This window comes from Artemia franciscana, chromosome 8 (assembly GCF_032884065.1).
Source record: "Artemia franciscana chromosome 8, ASM3288406v1, whole genome shotgun sequence".
Lineage (NCBI taxonomy): Eukaryota > Metazoa > Arthropoda > Branchiopoda > Anostraca > Artemiidae > Artemia > Artemia franciscana.
This window is the reverse complement of record NC_088870.1, coordinates 26,121,731-26,145,745: the sequence shown is the minus strand read 5'-3', so window position 1 is coordinate 26,145,745 and position 24,015 is coordinate 26,121,731. Positions and strand designations below refer to the sequence as shown.

At 37.5% G+C, this 24,015-nt stretch overlaps 1 protein-coding gene across 3 annotated transcripts in view; it reads right to left on the bottom strand.

Annotated features, from left to right (window-relative positions):
- The window catches only part of LOC136030209 (protein Tob1-like), a 141,771-nt gene that overhangs the window by 68,736 nt on the left and 49,020 nt on the right, over positions 1-24,015 (bottom strand). Inside the window, exon 2 of one of the 3 annotated variants that reach the window (XM_065709001.1) lies at positions 15,479-15,533. Coding sequence is in view for 1 of the 3 variants with exons in the window: in XM_065708999.1 (XP_065565071.1) it covers positions 5,977-6,005 (29 nt within the window). In the remaining 2 variants the exon portion in view is untranslated. Of the gene's footprint in view, positions 1-5,938; positions 6,088-15,478; positions 15,534-24,015 lie in introns of those variants that run through there. The other 2 variants (XM_065708999.1, XM_065709003.1) reach the window with 2 other exon arrangements.

The window sequence follows — 24,015 nt, the reverse complement described above, 5'->3', positions numbered from 1 at the left end:
GGTTGAGCGGATACTGGGTTTGACCCCCCCCCTCCCTATAAAATATTTGTCTGACACGTGAAACATAAGAAAGGCAAAAAAATGTTGCATTTTTTGTAAACCCCCCTCCCACTGACAAAAATACCCCCAGCAACAACCCTGGATACACTCTTAAGTTCATCCGTTGAAATCGAGATCGCATCCACTAGTCGTGCATCAGGTTTTCTCGTCTGAAGTACCTTTAAGTATTCGTCTGAAGTATTCTTTTTAACATTTTACTTAAAAAAAATGAGCCAAACTTTAAGTCGGAACCAAGAAAATTTAAAATTGGCAGAGCTCCTCTTTCCAAATAAGCACACAATGGTTTGAATGAAGAACTTTTTCAAAAAGGCATCAAGTCTTGTTCATAAAAAAAAAAAAAAAAAAAAAAAAAAAAAAAAAAAAAACAATGGACATGTCTAATACGTATACATAGGGAGGTTCTCCACTCTTTATGTCCCTTAACCTGTATAGACTTCGTAACATTTCAGGAACGAATGTGCAACCGTACGGCATTACTTCCTCCGCAACTGGGAAGCTTAATATGTAGTTTCTTTTGACACTTTTGAACCGGTTGGCTGTCAAAGAATTTATAGTCAATAGTAACGTGGTCCTCCACGGGGCAAAATCGCAGTTTGGTACCACAAAATGACAGAAAACACCACTTTCCCCAAGGCGCAATCTTTTTGATCATCGTTCGAATGAGGCATCTTTCGATCTTCTAGGACCATCCGTTCCATACAGTCAAATCTGGGGAAAACAAACAGAAAAAAAACTAACACGCATTTGTGACTTTACTTCTGGAGGGGGGAGATTATGCAAAATTCAACATTTTGCAGATAGGACCTTGAAACCTCCACAGTAGGGTGCTCTAACACGCTGTATCTATTACTATGATTTTCATTATGATCACCTGCATTTTTGGGTGTGTTTTTCTTCCATTTTTCGAAAATCACGCAACTTATCTCAGGCTCGGGCGTTTGATGTCGAACATTAAAGTTAATGAACTTAATATATTTGAAATCTGGCATAAAAACCCAAGTCTTTCAATGTATTAATTGGTATCAAAATTCATATTTTTAGATTTTTGGTTACTATTGGCGCGAGTCGCTCCACGAACTGTTGGATTATCTTTGTCTGTATTCATATAAGGAAGGTACACATGAACTTCTGCTAATGATTTTGGGTATCTGGGGCAGGAAAACAATAATAAATAAATAAAACAAGAGCTAAGAGCTCATAAAGCACTTGTGACGAGGTAAGAAGAGCCAAGAGCCAAGAGCTCGTATGGCATGAGCTTTAGGAAAATTTTAAAAATCAACAGATTGATTTAAAAGGAAAATCAGAGGCTTAATGCCGATCAGGATTTAAATAAGAGCTCTGAGACACGAGGTCCTTCTAAATATCAAAATTCATTAAGATCCGTTCACCCACTCGTAAGTTAAATATACCTATTTTTTCTAAATTTTTCCTCTCCCTTCAGCCCCCCAGATGGTCAAATCGGGGAAAACCACTTTATCAAGTCAATTTGTGCAGGTCCCTGACGCAGCAGCCAATTTTATCAAGCTAACACGTCCAGAAGCACCGAAATCACCAAAGCACTGGACCCCCCTATCTCCCCAAAAGACAGCGGATACAGTCCGGTTACGTCAATCATGTACCTACGACATTTGCTTATTCTACCCACCAAGTCTCATCCTGATCTCTCCACTCTAAGCGTTTTCCAAGATTTCCGGTATCCCCCTCCAACTCACCCCAGTGTCAACAAATCCGGTTGGGATTTAAAATAAGATCTCTGAGACATAAGTTCCTTCTAAATATCAAATGTCATGGAGATCCGGTCACCCGTTCGTAAGTTAAAAATACCTCAATTTTTTGAATTTTTCCGAATTAATACCCCCTCACCCCAACTCCCCCAAAAAGAGCAGATTCATTCCGATTATGTCAATCACGTATCTAGGACTTGTGCTTATTATTCCCACCAAGTTTTATCCCGATCTCTCCATTCTAAGCGTTTTCCAAGATTTCCCGTTTCCCCCTCCAACTCCCCCCAATATAACCAGATACGGTCAGAATTAAAAATGAAAGGTCTAAGACACGGGGTTCTTCTAAATATAAAATTTCATTAAGATCCGATCATCCATTCGTAAGTTAAAAATACCTAATTTTTTCAATTTCTCCACTCTCTCCAGCCCCCCAGATGGTCGAATCGGGGAAACGACTGTTATCAAGTCAATTTGTGCAGGTCCCTGACAGGCTTACCCATTTTCCTCGTCCTAGAACGCCCAGAAGCTCCTAATTCGCCAAAGCACTGGAAATCCCCCCAACTCCCCAAAAGAGAGCGGATCCGTTACAATTATGTCAATCACGTATCTAGAACTTCTGCTTATTCTTCCCATCAAGTTTCATTCCGATTTCTCCAATTCAAGTGTTTTCCAAGATTTCCGGTTTCGATGATTTCTGTTTCCCCCCTCCAAACCCCCTGTATCCGGGATCCGATTTGAAAATGGAGCATCTAATACATAGGTTCTATCTATATATGAAGTTTAATTTAGATCCGATCACCCATTCGTAAGATAAAGATACCTCAATTTTTACTTTTCCAAGATTTTGGGTTTCCCCCTCCAACTCCCCCCAATGTCACCGAATCTGGTCGGAATTTGTAATAAGAGTTCTGAAGCACAAGATCCTTCTAGATATCAAATTTCACTAAGATCTGATCATCCGTTCGTAGTTACAAATATTGCCCCCCCAACTCCCCCAAAGAGAGCGGATCCGGTCCGGTTATGTTAGTCATGTATTTTGGACTTGTGCTTATCCTTCTCACCAAGTTTCATCCTGAACTCTTCACTCTAAGTGTTTTCCCAGATTTCCGGTTCCCTCGCCCCAAACTCCTCCCAATGGCACTGGATCCGGTCAGGATTTGACTAAAGAGATCTGAGTTACGAGGTCCTTCTAAATATGAAATTTCATTAAGATCCGATCACTCCTTCGTAAGTCAAAAATACCTCATTTTTTCTAATTCTTCAGAATCACCCCTCCCCCCCCAAAGAAAGCGGATCCGATCTGGTTATGCCAATCACGTATTTAGGACTTATGCTTAATCTTCCCACCAAGTTTTATCCCAATCCCTCCACTCTAAACGTTTCCCAAGATTTTAGGTTTCCACCTCCAACTCCCCAAATGACACCGGATCCGGTCGGAATTTAAAATAAGAATTTTGAGACACGATATCCCTCTAAATATCAAATTTCATTAAGATTTGATCACCCATTCGTAAGTTTAAGATACCTCATTTTTTTTCCGAATTACCCGTCCCATCACTCCCCCGCAGATGGTCAAATCGGGGAAACGATTATTTCTAATTTAATCTGGTCTGGTCCCTGATACGCCTCCCAAATTTCATTGTCCTAACTTATCTGGAGGTGCCTAAACTAGCAAAACTGGGACAAACAGACCGACAGAATTTGCGATCGCTATATGTCACTTGGTAAATACCAAGTGCCGTAAAAAAATATCAATCGAGGCCCCAAGCACAAATTGCCGTACTCAGAGTAAAGTGCAGCCGAACTTTGTAAAAGAAATACAAGAAAGGCAACATACATCTTAACCACAGAAAGTGATGAACCGCTTCTTTTTTCTCTTAATAATTTGATAACCCAGTGGGCACGAATCTAACAAGCCGGAAGTGATGACTCTTCGCAAATATTCGTAAATTCAACATTCTTGAAGACCTACTTGATATGGCACAGCTATCATCACGTTACCTGTCAGCGTTTCAAACTCTGAATACGGTGATAATTTTAAGCAATGCATAGCAATATTAGGAAATTTGTAAAAAAAGAAGAAGGAATGGCATAACGGTTTCGCGAATCAGCCTCGCACCTGTCCAAATTTTTCCAAATATAAGGGACTCGCATAAAAGTGCGGAAGATTTCTCACAAATAACAACACAATGTCATTGGTAGCCAATCCAGAGGCAACTTTATGGGGGGGGGCAGAAGGGGCACTGCCCTGGTCGCAGAAATTTTAGGGGCGTAATATTTTAAATATATAATCTAACTTTTATAATCATTTTGTAATCTTTGACGTGCCATTGCTATCAAGCAGTTCGTGGTAACGAACTGTAGTAAGGAGCGACCCGGCTCAATAGTAACCGAAACTCTAAAAAACGGAATTTTAATACCAATATTTACTTCAAAAGAATTGCATTTCAATGCTTATTTTAAATATATAGATTTCCTCAAGTTTAGTCTTACCAATCAAAAGTTACGAGCCTGAGAAAATTTGCCTTATTTTAGAAAATATGGGGAAACACCCTGTAAAAGTAATACAATCTTAACGAAAATCACACCATCAGATTCAGCATATCAGAGAACCCAAGTGTAGAAGTTTCAAGCTCCTATCTACAACAATATGGAATTTCGCATTTTTTGCCAGATCACGGATGCGTGTTTTTTTTTCCAGGGGTGATCGTATCGACTCAGTGGTCCTAGAAAGTCGCGAGAGGGCTCATTCTAACAGAAATTAAAAGTTATAGTGCCCTTTTTAAGCGACCAAGAAAATGGAGGGCACCTAGGCCCCCTCCCACGCTCATTTTTTCCCCAAAGTCACCGGATCGAAATTTTGAAATAGCCATTTTGTTCACCATAGTCGAAAAACCTCATAACTATGTCTTCGAGGACGACTTACTCCCCCACTGTCCCCGTGGAAGGGACTGCAATTTACAAACTTTGACCGTTGTTTACATATACGAATGGCTATTGGGAACTGTACTGACGTTTTCTGGGGATTTTGTTTTGTTTTGGGGGGGGAGAAGTTGAGGGGGTTATGTAGGAGGATCTTTTCATGGAGGAATTTGTCATGGGGGAAGATAATTTCAATGAAGGGGGCGCAGGACTTTCTATTATTATTTAAAAAAAAATCAATGAAAAAATAAACAAGAAAAGTTTTTTCAAATGAAAGCAAGGAACAGCATTAAAATTTAAACGAACAGAAATTATTACGCATATAAGGGGTTCACCTCCTCGTAATACCTCACTCTTTACGCTAAAGTATTTTCAGTAATTTCAAATATTTATTCTACGGCCTTTGTGATTCAGGGGTCATTCTTAAGGAATTGGGACAAAATTCAAGTTTTAGTGGAAAGAGCGAGGTATTGACGAGGGGGTGAACCCCCTCATATACGTAATAATAACATACGATAATTCAAGTTCGTTAAGTAAGTTAATTCGTAAATTACGTATATTTTTTACTAACGGAAACTTTCGTAAAAAATTAAAAGTTCTAGTTGCCTTTTTAAGTAATCAAAAAATTGGAGGGCAACTAGGGCTCCTCCCCCGCTCCTTTTTCTCAAAATCCTCCGATTAAAACTATGAGAAAGCCATTTAGCCAAAAAAAAATTAGTATGCAAATTTCGTTTTCATTATTTATGTGCAGAGAACCAAAATCAAAACTTGCATTAATTCAAAAACGTTCAGAAATTAAATAAACAAAACAAGTTTTTTTTAACCGAAAGTAAGGAGCGACATTAAAACTTAAAACGAAGTGAAATTACTCCGTATATGAAAAGGGCTTTTCCTCTTTAACCCCCGCCCTCTTCCTGATCCACATTGCCCAGTTGATCCTCCCTTTGAGATCAGTTTAGAAAAAGTTTCTAGAATTTTAAACTTTATCAAAGAACGAAAAAATTATCACCAGGAAACTCTTATTTGATTTAATTTGACATGTAAGGAAATGTAGAATTTAATGGTGGGTGGACCCAAACACTCTGGGCTGAGGCACAACCCCTGAAATGTAGAATAACTCTTTGTTAGTTACTAGGACAAACAAAGTAGAAATCAGAAAATTGAGCTTGGTCCATGGATATTCTGCAGCATGTTGAATAAGAGATAAATATATTACCAACTTAAAGCCTTACTTTACTAGCTAAGATATTCATGCTGAAGGTCAATCTACCTGTCAAAATTATCCTTTTTCAAAAGCATGACTACTTTTGCATAGCACCGGGCAAAGCTTAGAAATTGTCAAAAGTTCCACTCCCTAATCCACCAAGGAATGGATCGGTCTGACGTAAAAACGTAATGATTCCCTAGTTTAGAAATACCAATGCGCATAGAACAACAAGGAAATGTGGGGGAAAGGATCGATTCCTTGAGCTACTTTCAGGCAGCTGACTATCAAAAACTAGCTTTCGTCCTGTATGCCGTATACATGTATCTCAAATCAAATGCCAACAATGTAATTACAGATTCAAGTTAACGTAAAATCATAATAAATAAAACTGTCAAATATGACAAATCGGCTGGCATCTCAAACCTCAACAATCGATGTGAAATGTTTAATTGTTTATTAGTTTTGTTTGCTTAAAACTGTTACAGCTAAAAACAAATCAAAACATAGTATATATCTCTCTGCAGCATAGTCAACTTTGTCTTAAACGGTGTTCTCTGTCCTCTTCCCTCCCTCTCAAAACCTCAAAACATCTTGGATGTCACTTTAATTTCATTGAAAACGATATATATTTTGAATAGTGTGGTTTTAATTTGCCAGAAAATCAAAAACAACAACAAAGAAAGAAAAAAAATCATATTAATAAACAACATTACTGAAAAGATTTGATGAAAGTTGAACTAATGTATAAACACATACTGATATTCATCACCGGAAGTCTCTGGAAATTTTGATTTATTAATAGCCAATATGTTTAAATTATTGCAAAAGATGAGATATTGGCGGATATAGGGGGCAGAGGGGAGGGACCGCGTCCCCTCCCAAGATTTTTTTCTCGCACCTTCATTCCGTGTATTTTTTTCGTTTTCACTCTTTTTTAAATAAACTTGTCAATTTGGTCAATTATTGGTACCTTTATCACATTGCCCCCCCCCTCAAGATTTTGCTCTAGACACCTTTGAGACCAAACTTTTAAACCATATCTTGTTTTAGGCAAAGCGCAAACGGTGTCCTTGCATTTGGAAGGTTTATGGAGCGCTAGCCGTTCGTTTTAAGTCCAACTTGATTATTCGTTTTAATTTTTATTCGTCGCCAAATTTTTCGGCTGGAGAATTGATACATTATTCATCAAAAGAGTAGTTAGGTGTCAATCTATTTGAGCGCGCCCATAGCCACTACTCTTTTCTACTTCACCGTTTATCACAAAGAAGTTAAACGACGATTCTCTTAGGACGCAGGTGATACTATTTTATTCAAGACACAGGTCATATCGATTTTCTTCATGACACCTAAGCTTGTTACGTAATAGGCGTTGAGGGTGACAAGACAGGGGATGTCTTTTTTATTGCTATATTAAATGTTAAAAAAACCTAAAAGGGCGAGGAAGGAAAAACCTTCAGGGCCCACTAGTCAAGATGTCGGTAGGTATTATCATGCAAAAGTAGATCTTACGTCATAGTTTTTTCTTTGATTGTAATGTTAAGTGTTTAAAAACCTGAGGATGTGGGAAAAATATCCAAGGTCAGCTAGTCAAGTGGGGAAGCCCCGGTTGTAAAATGATCTTGGTCCAATATTTACTTATGAGCATAAAGTAATCTTGCGTGACTTGTTTTGGTCCTTTATAATCCGTCAAAAACAGGTTTTGAAGGTCAACGACACGTGACTTGTAAGATATTACGGTTCATTTACCTCAGTATTGAAGGAGTCCAAAATGTCAAAATTGAGGATAGTATTCTTGGAATATTCATTAGTAAAGGATACTTTTAGACTTTTGAAACTAGAGGGCCCTGGCAATGGTGAAATGAAACCTAGAGTACGTAACATAGCAATAGAAATTACAGGGGGTTGTCGGTTAACTCTAGAATCGGGCGATATGTTTGCATCATATGTAATATGATTGAGTAAATTCAAGATGGAAGCACAGTTATGTTTTGCAGCAAAAGTGAAAATAATACATATACAAAGATTAAAGACCAATTAAACGCGGTAGGGATATATACTGAAGACAATTATCTGAATCAATATATAAAAAAGGAGTGAGTTTGTTACTATTTCACATATTTTTCTTCTTGGATTTTTTACTAGCGATGAGAAGGTAGAAAGAATGTTCATTCTTTCTTGGTCTAAAATTGGCAGTGAGAGTAAAAATTTAAAACGAATAAAGTGAACAGAATAAAGTGGACAGATTCTCTCAAAGATTGCTTAATAATATGATGGAAAATGATTCTCTATCTTTGGACTACTGTATGAAACCTTTACATTGTGGATCAGGTGCATTAATTCATTTTTTGACATACTAATCAAAAGAAAAAAAAAAGATATTGTGGATTGGCTTTTGAACACTACCTAGATTCAAACAACAAATGAATCGATATTTAAAAAAAAGTCCCGTCTAAACAGGTTTTATTGACTTTATATGTGACGTCACACGATTACTCCTCCTCCTAGAAGACATTAATTTTGTCAATCGTAAGTCAGTTTCTTTTTGGAATTCAGACAGTCAACACTAAAAAATGTTTTACACATCTCCATTATGTTTGTATGCATCGGACAATTTCACTCTTACGGCACTGAAACTTATATTATACAGGTAAGAAAGGGTATTTTAAACTAGAACGTTCAATCGAGGATTGTCAACATAAATGGTGAGAAACTCACTGTAAGTATTCCCACGACATCGAAAAATAAATATAGTAGTGGATAAAAACCACAGCTTTTGGGTAAACAAATCTTGCACTCAGATCCAATTTTGGAAAATAGATTTTTCACTTTGCTCAAGAAAATTTTTTGATGTGAGGCTTATAGAATGCATACGGTAGGCCAAGAGGATCGAAAAAATATATATAAAATATATATTTTTACTAATAAATACGTTCGTAAAAAAATTTAAAGTTCTAGTTGCCTTTTTAAATAATCAAAAAATTGGAGGGTAACTAGGCCTACTCCTCCGCTCCTTTTTTCTAAAAATCGTCCAACCAAAACTATGAGAAAGCCCATTTAGCCATATAAATAAATTAATATGCAAATTTCGTTTTGTTATTCGTGTGTGGAGAGCCAAAATCAAAACATGCATTAATTCAAAAATGTTCACAAATTAAATAAAAAACAGGTTTTTCAACTGAAAGTAAGGAGCGATATTAAAACTTAAAACGAACAGAAATTACTCCATTTATGGAAGGGGCTGTTCCCTCCTCAACGCCCCGCTCGTTACGCTGAAGTTTTTTACTGTTTTGAAAAGTAAAGTTGAGAGAAAGAGTCAGACTTTAGCGTAAAGAGCGGGGCGTTGAGGAGGGAACAGTTCCTTTCATATATGGAGTAATTTCTGTTCGTTTTAAGTTTTAATATCGCTCCTTAGTTTCAGTTTAAAAAACTGTTTTTTATTTAGTACATACAAGAGATGAAACTCCAAACTTTTCAAATTTTTATGGAGAATTTGTCCATGATCCAATTGCGCTAGCACTTTTTACAAAAGCCAAAGCAACTTTTGAAGGAATTTTGCCGTTGATGAATGAAGAGTGGGTGTAGGTGCGTGAACCCGTAGTAATGCATAGTTGATTCGTGATTGTATACGAACGAGCAGTTTAACATAATTTCCGCTAGTTCTTAATTTTTCAATTGTCAAAGCAACACAACTCATAACCTTTTATTTTCGTACAAGAAGTATTGCCGAGATGAGAGAGACTGTTGTATCAGGTGCAGTAGCAACTACTTCGCTTAAAATAAAATTGGACGGGGCAAGTTGTAGCTTTACAAAAATCTTAACAATGAGATGTAGCCATTGAGGCATAGCAAATAATTCATGATTTCTTTTCCCAACCAAGTGTGAATCACAAGTTGTTGCGACTCTAAGTATATTGGTAGGGTCAATGTCCCTCTATATTCATATCCAATGGCTAAGCCTCTAATTTCTTATAAAACTCTGGAGTCATCAGCATGAATTATACGTAGCTTGCATAGTTTGAAAGATTGTTGCTTGTGCTCAACACCGATTCATTTATGTAGACACTTATTTGTCTAAACAAATTGTGTAGTACACAATTTTCAAAGGATAACCCTTCCGCTGCACTTGGTTTTTCATTGTGAGATTTTTCACAATCACATACAAATCTATAAAAGTGGAAGTCAAATCTATGGTGTAGTCTTCACCGGAATAAATTTGAAAATGTACGTTTTCAGAAAGGGGTTATTTCGGATTTCAGCACTGAAAATATTTAGAGATGAGGTGACTGAGTGATGAGATTTTTTGTGTGGTAGATATTTCATTTCTAGGAAAAGAGATCCTTTTTCGATCTAAACATTTTTTCTCTCGATTTCTTTTTCTATCTCAAGTGCGATGTTTTTCAGTTCTGACCTGAGCAGAGACTGATGAGTGATGAGGTATTCCTCACCCTTTTTGAACCTTTTCCACTTTGACGTGATTTCAACTGCCCGCCGAGGGATTGCGCGTTAGACTTGTGATTTTGTGAAACACTTTCTTTAAAATCCCTCCCAGAGCCCCAATCATGTAGTGTAGAGGACGCAAAATCCGCAGCAACAGAAGCAATATATTTTTAGCCAGTAGTAACGTAGTGCGAAGCAACTTAGCAAACCAATTGCCAAGACCGTACCTGACCCTGACGAACAACTTCTGTAATAGTCCATTCCACGACCTGATTGGCGTGGTCTAAGAGTAGCAGCATAACAATCAAAATCAGGACAAATACTTATACCCACCCCACTGATTGGGTCAAAAATGACATGTTATCAAATCCAAATCTTTTGTTATTGCTAGAGGATTACCTAACTCAGTTCTCAATGTTAACTGACAGATTGCCAAATACAAAGTGTTTACAAGAGTATATTGAAGGTGCTTTATATTGTAGTGGCAAATGTGTCGTGGGTGGTTTTTGTTCAGGAACACGCAGGAGGGGGACGCTGGTATTACCGACTCTCGATGTCTCAACAAAAATTTTGAGACACGTAAATTTTTTCACGTAAATCCGCAGGTGTGTTTTGATTGAGATTCAATAGAATATAGCCATAGGGTTTATTTGTAGCCTGATTCTATGCCGTGAGTAGAAAAATCGGCTCATCAGGATATATCTGTTTGTTTACAGTTATGAGATAATTGTAATCAATAAAAATCTTGTAGACACTATAGTAAGTACAATTCAAAGCAAGTGTTCTCATACATCTGCTCTGATGAAAGAGATTTTAAGAAAAACGGTCACTTAAATTTTTTCTTGATTAGATCGGACCATGAATAACTGTACAATCTCCTGAGACAATTGTTCAATGAATTCAGCTAAATCGTCAACAATCAACCAGAATTTGGTTCAATAATATTAAACACGTCAAGTCTCCGTATGATTTTTAAGTCTGGTGCAATAGTCTTTATTTTGTCACAGGACTCTTGCCATATGCAATAGCAATAGTAGATATTTTCCGGATTTTCTAAAACTTTTCATCACAATTTTGACTTATTTTCGTTAAAAGTGTTGTTTTGCCAGACACTGATGGCCCTCGAAGAAATGATCTGAAAGGAGTTCTAAATTGATACATATCACTCTTCTCGCTATCAAAACAAAGCTAACCAAACCTGCTCAATCTGTTGAGTAAATACCTATGTTCCAAAAGACAAAAAATAAAATACATGTTTTCTTTGATCCAAATAAATGTACTACATATTTACGTAAGCAATAACCAAAAACATAAAAAAGGCACTTGAACATTTACTCGCTTGAAGTTTTTAATTGTTTTAAAAATTAGAATTGTGGCAAAGAGTCAAACTTTAGCGTAAAGAGCGATGGATTGCGGAGGGGAAAACCCATTTCATATACGGAGTAATTTCTGTTCGTTTTAAGTTTTAATGTCGCTCCTTACTTTCAGTTAAAAAAGTAGTTTTTCTTATTTAATTTCTGAACGTTTTTGAATTAATGCATGTTTGATTTTGGCTCTCCGCACATAGATTATTAAAATGAAATTTGCATACTAATTCTTTTTTTGGCTAAATGGCTTTCTCTTAATTTTGATCAAACGATTTTGAGAAATAAGGGGCGGGGAAGGAGGCGTAGTAGCCCTCAAATTTTTCGGTTACTTAATAAGGCAACTAGAACTTTTAATTTTTAACGAATGTTTTTAGTAGTAAAAAATATACGTAACTTAAGAATTAACTTACGAAATAAACTTTCATATTCTTATATTTTTATTATGTATATGAGGGGGTTTGTCACCTCTTTAATACCTCGCTCTTTATACTAAATCTTAAGTTTTGTCCCAATTCTTTAAGAATGACCCCTGAATCAGAAAGGCCATAGAACAAGTAATTGAAATTACTAAAAATACTTTAGCATAAAGAGCGATGTATTTATCTGCTCCTAAACACCTCGCTCCTTATGCTAAAGTATTTTTAGAGCCCTCCATATGCTTAATAATCTCTGTTCGTTTTAAGTTTTAAAGCTATTCCTTACTTTCAGTTGAAAAAACTTTTCCATGTTTATTTTTTCATTGTTTTTTTTTTATAGTAATGCTAAAAAATCCTGCGCCATTTTCATTGAGTTTCTCTTCCCCCATGACATATTCCTCCAAGGAAAATCCTCCAACATAGCCCCCTCCCCTCAACCCAACCACCGAAAACGAAAGAATCCCCCTGAAAACGTCTGTACAGTTCCCAATAACCATTACTGTATGTAAACACTGGTCAAAGTTTGTAACTTGCAGCCCCTCCCACGGGGACTGTGGGAGAGTAAGTCATCCCCAAAGACATAGTTATTATGGTTTTCGACTATGTGGAACAGAATGGCTATCTCAAAATTTTGATCCGTTTACTTTGGGCAAAAATGAGCGTGGGAGGGGGCCTAGGTGCCCTCCAATTTTATGGTCACTTAAAAAGGGCACTAGATTTTCTCATTTCCATTAGAATGAGCCCTCTTGCGACATTCTAGGACCACGTGGTCGATACGATGACCCCTGGAAAAAAAAACAAATAAACACGCACCCATGATCTGTCTTCTGACAAAAAATACGAAATTCCACATTTTTTTAGATTGGATTTTTGAGATTAAACCAATCTGGTTTAAGAAATTATCTTAACAATATTTTGAAAACAACATTTGTATAAGTAAACAAGCAATTCCTATTACAGAGAAAACAGGTGAACATAATCAATAATACCGGCGTTTTAAGGGGGAAATATCTTGACTGGAGGGACCCTGAATGGTTTTCCCTACACCATCAGGTTTTTAAGCCAATAAGTAACAATCAAAGAAAACAACATTTCCTGTTACGTAACAAGCACCTGCGTCTTGAAGAAAACACTCTATATTACGTAACAAGCCCCATGCGTCTTGACCTAAGGGAATCGCCTTGAAACTTCTTCTTGATTGACGGTGAAGAAAAAATATTAGTGGCTGTAGGCGCCTTTAAACCAATTGAGGCCTCCCTACTCAAAACTGGATGCCCTTGAGAAGCTCCCCTTCTTGGCGAGCTTAATATTCCCTTAAAGTTTCAATTTAATGTCCTGAGCAATATATTTGATTCCAAGATATAACAGATAAGACATTTGGACAAGCTGACAACACGTGATGTCTTTTGATTTATCTTGCTATTTAACCACACATCAATCTGAAGTCCCATAGGAACGTAGGCTATAGTACAAAAATTATACGTTTTCTCGGACTGGATTAAACAATTTTTAGCCTCTTCCCTTTCTCTCCAACACTAAAATTTGAATTTTCCTTCCCTTACCATCCCTCCTTCCTTTCTTTAACATTAACTGAAAGTTTCGATTTCTTCGCCCAAGCCGTTCCCAAGATATCGCAGACGTGTTATTTCAAAGGACTGGATAAACATACTGTCGTCCGACTTACCCCTGCTCTTCCTAGTCAAAATTTTAAATCCATCGACCCCCCCACACCTTCCAATAGTCGCTCAAAATTTCAATCAGATCTCTTTTCCTATTCTCAAGATATTGCTCAAATTTCAAAATCATCTACACATTTCGTTTTTAGTTTGCTCAGGTACAAGAGTCGTTTCAAGAGTAAACTCTTGGAAACTTGTAACACTTAGGAAACTCTGGAATTCTTGGCCCTAGCGAACAATTCGTAAGAGCTCGCTTAAAATACACCTAAGTAAGAAGAAACAGTTTTTAGGCCCAATCCGAAGCCCCTCACGTCCCTTCCTTCCATCCCATCAAAATTTCTGATTTTTGTAACCCAGAGAACGATCTCTGAAAGTCTCGAGGTAATCAGACACCCGGGACCAAACATGCCTCCTTTTTTGTTATAAAATTGGGTAACTTGTATAATTTACGACACCTTTCGGTAATCTGGTAAAAGAAGTGAAATCTTCCGGTGATTTGAAGGATCGATGTTACAAACTCCCATAAGGAAAACGATTATCTTCACTTTTCTTAAAGTTGCTTATGGAAGTTTGACCTCTTAAGAGCTCCTTTTACAGCTTCATTCTAAATTGTATCTCATCTGTATTTACACATTCGGAAAGTTGGGTACTGATAAAACCCAATTTCTAATTAATTTTTGGTTTCGTGTTATTTTCTCTAAAGCAATATATTCACATAGACTCACTGGGGTCTATAAAACAGTGTGATCTCAGTTAGAATTATAACTGAATTGCTAAAACGTAATTTTTAAAATACATACCAGAGTTACACTTGAATTTCCATTCTCGAAATTAGACTTAAAAAGAAAAAAAGAATAAGGCTGGAAACAAGCCGGTAAAAACACAGAAAAAGACGAAACAGGAATCCTAAAAAAACGGAGTATAACACACACACAAAATGTACTCACTTGTTGTTTATGAAAAGAGAACAGGAAAAGATAACCAGAAAAACAGAACAAGTTGACCAAAAAAGAGCAGTGATAACGCTTGGCCCACCGGTATCCTTATCCCATACCCCATGGCAAAGTCAAAATTAAGAAATTGGACAGACAAAGAAAAGGGAAATTCAAACTGCGACCAAATACAGGAAAAACCGCAAAATTATAGTTTTTTTTCAGGCAAGGTAAAGAATTGTTTATCTGTTTCTTATACAGAACTCAGAAAAACGAAAGTAAATTAAATAAAAACCTGTGTTTTAAAAGTGATTCAGTTATCAAAATTAAAACGGCCCAAAATTGACGTTATTAGAGTGGGGTTGTAAAAACCCTAGGCCCCCTATTGAAATGAGATTTAAATTTACTGTTAATCTCACGAACAATCGGGATCAGGAATCAGGTGAATATTTGAATGTCAAAAAGTTTTTGTATTGTTACCGTAAAATTGCAACCATTTGTATTGATAGAAAAAAGGTGCTTGGAATTTCTAGATCAGTAAAAAAAAAATGAACATGAAGCTGATTTATTTGCTTTATAGCCTGCCAATTCAAGTCTAATACCAAAGACGCCGGTCATAGGCAGTCAAAGCTTACATAGTTGTTTCTTGTATTTCTCTAGCCTACCCTTGTATACCCTTGTAACTAGATTGACTTCATTTGTGTAAAGCTGAAATCAATAGGATTTTGAGCACATACCTAATAAGACTTCAATCTTCTCGAGAATTTTCAGCTCTTCCACAACTATTTCCTCCTATAATTAGAAACAAAAATAAATCAAAATTACAATTGCTAGCTAAATTAAAAATCAACAATAATGTACGTGAATTATATCATCATTTTATTCAATCATTCATCCTCTTGTCCTTGTTTATTTAGGAGCGGAATAGCGCTGCCTAAATAAAGAGCGATATGGGCACAATGTGTTGTTATTGTTGTTTTCTTTTACCAAGGCGCTTCGTATAGACGGATTTGTCATAGAAACTTCGGAAGGAGCTCTTTCGATTGGAAATTGAAACTTCTAGTGCCATTTTTAAGAGTCAAAAGGGATGGGAAGGCAACCAGTTCCCTGCCACGCTCATCGATTCATTAAGTACATGCAGTCAAAATGTTAAGATAGTCATTTTGTTTAGCATAGTTAAAAGGTCCGGTAACTATGTCTCTTGGGATGTCATCCCCCTAGAGCCCTCGGGCAAGGGTTCTAAATTATGCAATTGACCCTTAGTATTCATATAGTATTTGTAATTGAGATTGGTGGGCATGTTTGACCATAAGTGTTTTTGGAGCAATTATGTAATTCGTAACCTTTAGACTGGTCATCATAAAGAATTGAAGCTAAAACCTTATACGCATGTTGGCACCCAATACGAGCCTGAACCCCAAATTGGTTCGAGTCTTTCGCAGTTCGTTCAATAGTATTTGGGAGGAGAACATATTCAAAAATCTTGCTAATATTGCAAGCAAAAGAGATGGGCCTATATGAACAACAATCAGAAGGGTCTCTTCCACGTTTAAGAATAGAAGTTACCGTTCCGCACAGGAAGGAATAAGGCACCATTGACAGACATAAACAGAACTGAAAAAGTAACTGGAGCTGACCGACTAGTACCGGACAATTACAACGTAAATGATGAGCGCTAATCCCATCAACATCACTGGATTTAGACTTAAGTTTAAGCATACAATTGACAATTTTTTTAGTTGATGCAGGATTAAGTGCCATTTTAGCAGGTGCCGTATTGGGTGTCATGATGTTGCAAAACTTTACGTGGCAAAAATTTAGAAACTAAGCAGTGAAAATTATAATGAAGAGTATACTCAAGCTTACAAAAAATATTTTATAATACCTAAGCCAAGACGCACCTGGAATAACATCACTAGTCCCTAATGAATCAAACTTAGACGCATTAATGATTTCTTTCTATTGTACTGTACAATGCAATTAGCAACGGCTAATTGAATTGAGTTTGATCTTCCTGGGCTTGACGAGGGGGATGTTCAACTGAGCAAAAGGCGATATGTTAATATTAGTGCTGATACTAGTACTTGTACTGTTACTGTTAATGCTATCATTAGTCCAACAACTAGTACTACCAGCACTCCTACTGCTGTGACTACTACTACAACTATAGCTAAGGGTATGAAGATGAAATTTTCAGGAAATATTGAGGGGGGAGGTTGTAGTGAATCACACCACAGCGTCTGCATGCAGGTTGTCAAAAGAGCGTATCAGCAATATCTTACGGACGGCTTGGTGTGTGAAGTTGAAACTCAAAGCGCTTGTTGTGCGGGATGTTGAACTGACCAAAAGGTAATATTTGCATCCTAATACTACTACTTCAGCTTCTACTATTACTACTCCTGCTAATACCACTGCTGCTACTACTTTTGCTGCTAAAGCTAAGGCTATTACTAATAATGCTACTACTACCACTGAGACTACTATTACTATTGATATTACTACCACTGTTATTAAAGCTTAGGGTATTAATAAAAAAGTTTTAGGGGACGTTAAAACATTGTTGAACTAAATTAAAACACATCATGCGCATTCGGGTTATCAAGAGGACGCATCTGCAATGCCTCCGAAAATGTTTATGGTATGAAGTTGAAACTTTCAGCGTGTGTTGAGGGACGTGTTAAAAAAAAAGGCAAAGGTGCTATGTACATACTGCTACTACACTATCGCTACTACTGAAGCTAAGGGTATGAAGCTGAAGTTACAACACTAGGCAGTTTTGCATAGTTTTAAGGGGAAAAAGGAGGAATATTTCTGTAATTCCATCCTGTTTCCAAATTTCTCCGATTCTCCTATACTCCTCATATTGTTTTCGAGTTCGTTTGTTCGAGTTCTTTTCAGGAATAATAAACATTTTTTTTAGAGCATAATTATGCTCTTGCACACTGGAACAGTGACGGAACGAAAATGGTAGACAAATGGATCAGAACCCCAATGAACCCAACAGTCCGTATTCGTATGTATGTCTAACCTACACTGCAGATAGAAATAATTAATTCAAGTTCAGGTTTCATAAGTTAGTAGGCTATGTCATTAGGTTCAATTAATTACAGTTAAAATATGAAAAAAAATGTGCTTATACTATACTAATACTCTTATCTCTCGTACGTCCAAAGGCTCACCCCCCCCCCACACACACACATACACATAAAAGTAAGAATGAACCTCAAATGATCCTTAAATTCCACTTTCAGGATACTAAGCAGAGTAAAAAAAACCATACGCAGAGCCCCAGTTTTGTATTAAAAAAAAAGGTTTTACGCCTGGGCATGAAAAGACTCGAAAACGTACAGTAATAGGCAAATCTTCACTTTCATTAAAGATGGCACACTAAATGATGACGCAGAAAACATCAATGGATTTAAACTGACGCTTCATGCAAAAAAAGGTAGTTGGTGTTCGTATATTCTCACGAACCTGGTTCGCAAGAAAATGCAGTCATTTTAAGACAGACTACACATGCTTGAGGCAAAAAAAAAGTTTCAGGCACTACTGAGAATTTGGTTGCAGCAATGTTGTGAAGTATCTGAGTACCAACTAGTTCCACAAGGAAAAAGCAGGCATTTCTGCACCACCAAGGTCCAATAAAGCGGAACCAAACAAGAATGGATTGAGAGAGTATTCTTTGCCAAGCATTGCGCTGTGCAATGACTCTATTCCCAGCGAGATTCTTAGGTTGCAAGGAATTCTCTACTCAGGCCAGAATCGCCAGATACGAAGAACAGAATAGAAAAACAAACTAAGAGATTTTCAGAGTCTAAATATTCAAGAGAATGACAAAACCTTGGGGCATTTAGCCAATTTTACTTCCTTAGTAAACACCTGAAATTTATAGCTTCAAAGATACAATCAAAGAAAAAAAAACTGACATCAGTGGATTTTACCGGCTTTCAAACCAACTGATGCATTGGAGAAATGCCAATATATTTTGCAGCTTTAACGACTATCCAAATAATTATATATCACTGAAATCTATTTATCAGTAAAATAAAAAAAGGGTAATAGCAAATGACCACAAAGGTTGTGCTGACTGACATTTGACTTTGTAGATTGACTTGTTAAGTATAAACGAATATTTCAAGATGTCTTAGTAGCCGCAATAGCAATGATTCAGTAAAGAGCCAGGCGTCTCCTTTGTATTTTTTTTTAGGGAGGAAGAAGGTGGAGGCGCAACCATTTAGAATAAACGGTCGTCGAACCTTGAACAAGGACACAATTAATCATAAATTAAGAGTTATGGTGCTATTCTCATGGGCCAAAACCAATCAGAGGATAACCTAGCACCCTTTTTACCCAAACAATCCAACAGACCAAAATGGCATCGGATCAAAATCTCAAAATAGTTATTTTAATCAGAATGGTCGAACGGTCCAAAAGTTATACCTCCTAGAGCGACTTGATCCGAACAGCCACATGGGAATATAAATCCTGAAATACCTCACTTAAAACTAAAGTTTCACTCAGTACTTAAATTTCAGAGGTACCACACTAACGTTGGAATAGTAAAGTGGTATGTGGCTCCCATGTATTATTTTTTCTCCTCCAACAAAGCACGCACACATAATTTTTTCGGGGGAGGGGGGAAAGGACTAATAACAAAAAAACAATTTTATTTGATAGTTTGAATAAAATCTGACCAGATAGTCATTAGAATTCACGATTTCGGAGAGGGATCCTCCTCTGCATACATCCCTGCCTCTGAAAATTTGATACGGAAGGCGTAGCCATAAAAAAAAGCTCATTTGATTGGCAATTAATAGTTATATTGGCCATTTAGAGCGAAAACAGATTTCATGGAAACAAGCCTACTCCCATGCCCCGTTTAGCACCCCTAGGTGCCCCTGCAACCCCTTGTACTATCCTCAAAATTTCGAGACAACCATGTTGTTGATAATAGTTGAAAGGTTTATAAGCATGCATACAGGGTTGACATGACCCCCACAACCCCAGAGACAATGGCTACATATTATTGAAATTAACCCTTGTTCAGAGATAAGTTTTTCAGAGGCAACGCTCTAACATTAGTAGAGTCATGTGCCTCTACCCTAAAGGCTAAAAGTGATTGACGTGCAACCAGCCCCTCCCATGTCTTTTTGCCCCAGGGCATCCCCGTAGCCCCCATGGGTATCAGATCAATATTTTGAGATACAGCGATTTTAGATCGAATCGTCTTGGATCCAATCACCTGAATCAAATTATTTTGTTCTGAGTAGTCAAAAAATACAATAAATATGCTTCCAGAAACATCAGGACTCCCAAATCCCGGCCAATCGCCCTAAATTATGCGAGTTGTCCACCGATCGCCCCAAGGCATTCCCGAAGCCCCCATGGGTATCAGATCAATATTTTGAGATAGAGCCATTTTAGATTGGATCGTCTTGGATCCAATCACCTGAATCAAATCATTTTGTTCTGAGTAGTCAAAAAATACCATAAATATGCTTCCAGGAACGCCAGGACTCCCAAATCCCGGCCAATCGCCCTAAATTATGTGAGTTGTCCACCGATCACAGATAGGTTTTGTAAAAAAACGTGAGAATGTTTCGGCTTGGATTCAAGAATTTCCCAAAGATGTCAAAAAAAAAAAAAAAAAAATAGCAGTACCCGCCGCTATCGAAAGACACTATATCCACCCGAGTTTTTAAAATACGTTAGGCCAATCTGCAATATCTCAAGAATTACTTGGTGGTCGAGACGAAACTTTCAGGGAGTATTAGGGAGGCCAAGCGGACCTCGAATTTTGATTCGGGGAGCGGACAGAGGTAAATCAAAAGATACTACGGATATCCAAGCTATAAAAATACTATGTTCCCAATATCAAAGGAGCCGCTTGGGGGATCAAGCTGAAATTCTCAGGAGGCGTTGCTGTCCAACTAGACCTCGGATTCTTCTCTCGGGGAGGGGTCGGAAAGGAAAGGGCCTCAAACTGTTTTGTCTTCGTTTCATTTTGCAATATAATGCCCTAAGGGACCTCTAATCTGTTCGCCCTAGATAGCTTGCTAAATCAAAAGGCATTATCCCTGCATTCAGTATTGCTTAGTTCAATCGATTACAATTGATTTTCATCACTGACAGGGAGTGAAAACCTTTCTTTGACAAAGAAAAGGGTTTTTATTTGCTCTCAGTGACGAAAATAAACTGCAATCGATTGCAATAAGCTATATAGAACGCGGGATATGTTTTGCCAGGTTAATGAAATAGCGTATCTGCAATATCTTCGGAACGGCTCGGGAAATAAAATCGAAACTTTCAGGGACTGTGGAGGGCAAGTAGACCTAAAAAAGACTTGGAGGAGGAGGCAGTGATGAGGGAGATGCAAGTCTGTGTCCAATCCACCCGGAAGTTTGGGCACTTTAAGTCGCAGTGAAACTAGAATCTGTACACTGTGAGCTAGACCAGTAAATCGAAGGACACTATGCTTATACATGTTATCAAAATAGCCTAATTGCAATACACCAGGAACGGCTTTGGGAGCATTTAAAAGTTGGGGATAGGTGGACCTCAAATTTTGACTTAGTGGAGGGGGCAGAGGTAAACCGAGACATTACCGAGGTGGCTTTAGGGATGGATTTGAAACTTTGAGGCACTTCGGGGAGGGGGGAGTCAATCAAATGTAAAATTCTGTGTCGGAGAGGGGGAATGAGAATGTTTTGCCTCCGATCCACATAAAATCTTTTTGTACTAAAAGCAATCATCTGACTTCCATTACAAGCACCCTTAGAAATCAATTCACAGTTAAGTAGCAAGGTAAATCAGAAGAAAGCAACAAGTATTTACAAATTGCTAAAAGAGTGTATATAATATATCTCGGGAGTGGCTTGGTGGATCAAGTTAAGACTTCCAGGGAATGTTGGGGAAAGGCAAGCGTACCTCAAATTGTGATTTGTGGAGAGCGGGCAGAAATCGAAAGACACTACGCCTCCCCGGGATATCAAAACAGTGCATCCGCAATATCTCATAAGCGGCTGATGTATTTTTCGCAAATGTGTATCAAGCTACAAGTAGCATGCAAATGTAATGCTACTAAATGTCGCATCTACAATAGCTCGGAAACGGTATGGAGATTGAGAAGAAACCTTGACATAGTTGAGGGGAGGGGGCTAAAAATGGTTTATATCCGATCCATCAAACTTCTTTGCACTATAGGACGTTATTGAGACATAAAAGAGTCTATTTAAGATTAAGCAGCGAGATAAATCAAAAGACACCAGAAACTTCAATTGCGAGGGGGTCAGGGAGGCAATTGCCCCACTAGATTTTAAAAACACCTCTTTTTGCATTTCCACTGTAAAATAGATAGAAATAAAACACATCCCCCCCCCCACATTTTATGAATTGACACTCCCCTGAAAAACACTATGTTATACCAGGTAACAAAATAGCGTATATTCGCGTATATATATTGAGAGGGAGTTGTGGGATTAAGATCAAAGTGTGAGGACGTCTCGGGGGGGGGGAGAGTTAATTTATACCTCCACTATACATATACAATTATACCTCGTACTATAAGCCCCAGTGGGTATAGACCCTATATACATAGAACAACACTAGGCCTACGTGTATTTGGACTATCAAACAATGTAGCTATAATACCTCAAGAACGACCCGGAGGATTGATTTGAAACTATTGAGGGTCTTTGGTGGTCAAGTAGACCTCATTTTTGTCTTGAGGGGGAGAGGTTTTACATACGTTTTTACCACCGAAAATTGAACTGCCCCCCCCCCCGCAAGAATGCCAACAATTCTTACTGAAAAGCTTGAAACTTATATCAACAAGTCCAAGGGTCAATGGACAAAAACCTTTTTCAGATCAGACAAGAACCATATTATTAATAGCCCAGAATAGAGGGAGTAAAAGGACGTGGAATGTTTTTGATCACCATAAACCCCAAAACTAAAAGATTGGTGATGCCCAATAACGTGCCATTAATTTCGTTTCACCAATAGGTGTGACAATTGCATCAATAAACTCATCCACCATGTTGATCCTTACTAATTTCGGCTGTATCACTTTGGTACGCCCAAAAGTGACCTAAAATTTGTTTTGTCTTTGACTGGCTTGAAGCTTACAGAATATGTAGACAGGACCAGCTAAACTACAATGAAGGCAAAACATTTGAAGTTTAATTAGATATGTAAAATTAATTAAAAATAAAAAAGTTTCAGTTGACTGTCCATTTCAATTTCTATGTTTTAAACTCATTTGCTCATCCATATTCTATATGTTAATTTTATGTTTGACAGGGTTATTCATTTTAATTTCTGTTCATTTTTAAGTTCCACTATATAGCAATTTGTATTCCTCCATAATTTCTTTTTTCGTCTAAGTTTGGATTATTAAGTTATTCTATTCCTGCTCGTTTAGGCTTTACTATGGCTCTTGCCTCACAAGAACATATCAAACCTTCTTTAATTCGTAGTTATGTGCAGATTTCACATCTGTATGATCTTGAACACATGGTGAAGCCCATATTATCCCCCTTCAAAGGCACTAGCCCCAAAAATCGATAACCTATATGCCCATGGTGTGTTTTGATTTTGAACTTACCCTTAACATTCCCTGAAATTGTCATCTTAATACCCTTAGACTCAGTGGTGGTCACAATAGAAGTGTTACCTGCAGTAATAGCAGTAGCAGCGTCCACATACGGCTTTTTGATCAATTGACCATCCCCCTAAGTCGTTCCTGAAATACACCCTTTTGATAGCCTATTAGTACATACTGAGTTATGATTTACTCCCCACTCCCCTTGAGTTCACCACTCTCCAAAACATTCATTTAAAGCTTCACATTAATACCCTTAGCCCTTTTGAAGATAACCTTTTACCCAAGGACTGTTGTGGGTACTGTCATCCCCAGAGGCATAGTGATTCAATCTTAAAGCTATGCTGAACAAAATGGACATCTCATAATTTGTATATGATGTCTTTGGGTGAGTTACGAGGCGTATGGACTGCTTGCCCTCCAATTCGCTTTAACTCTTAAAAAGGGCAATAGAACTCTTAATTCCCTAACAAATGAACACCCTTCGAAGTTTCTACAATAATTCCTTCCATACGAACTGTCTAGATGAATAAAATAATACATAGACCCCGCCAACGCACTACCTACGATTAATAAAAATACCCGTTAAGCACGAGTTCAATGACATGTAAATAGTTCTTATTCTTCAGAAAACTCTTTAAAGATGCCAGGGTAACGATCCCCGAATCAGTA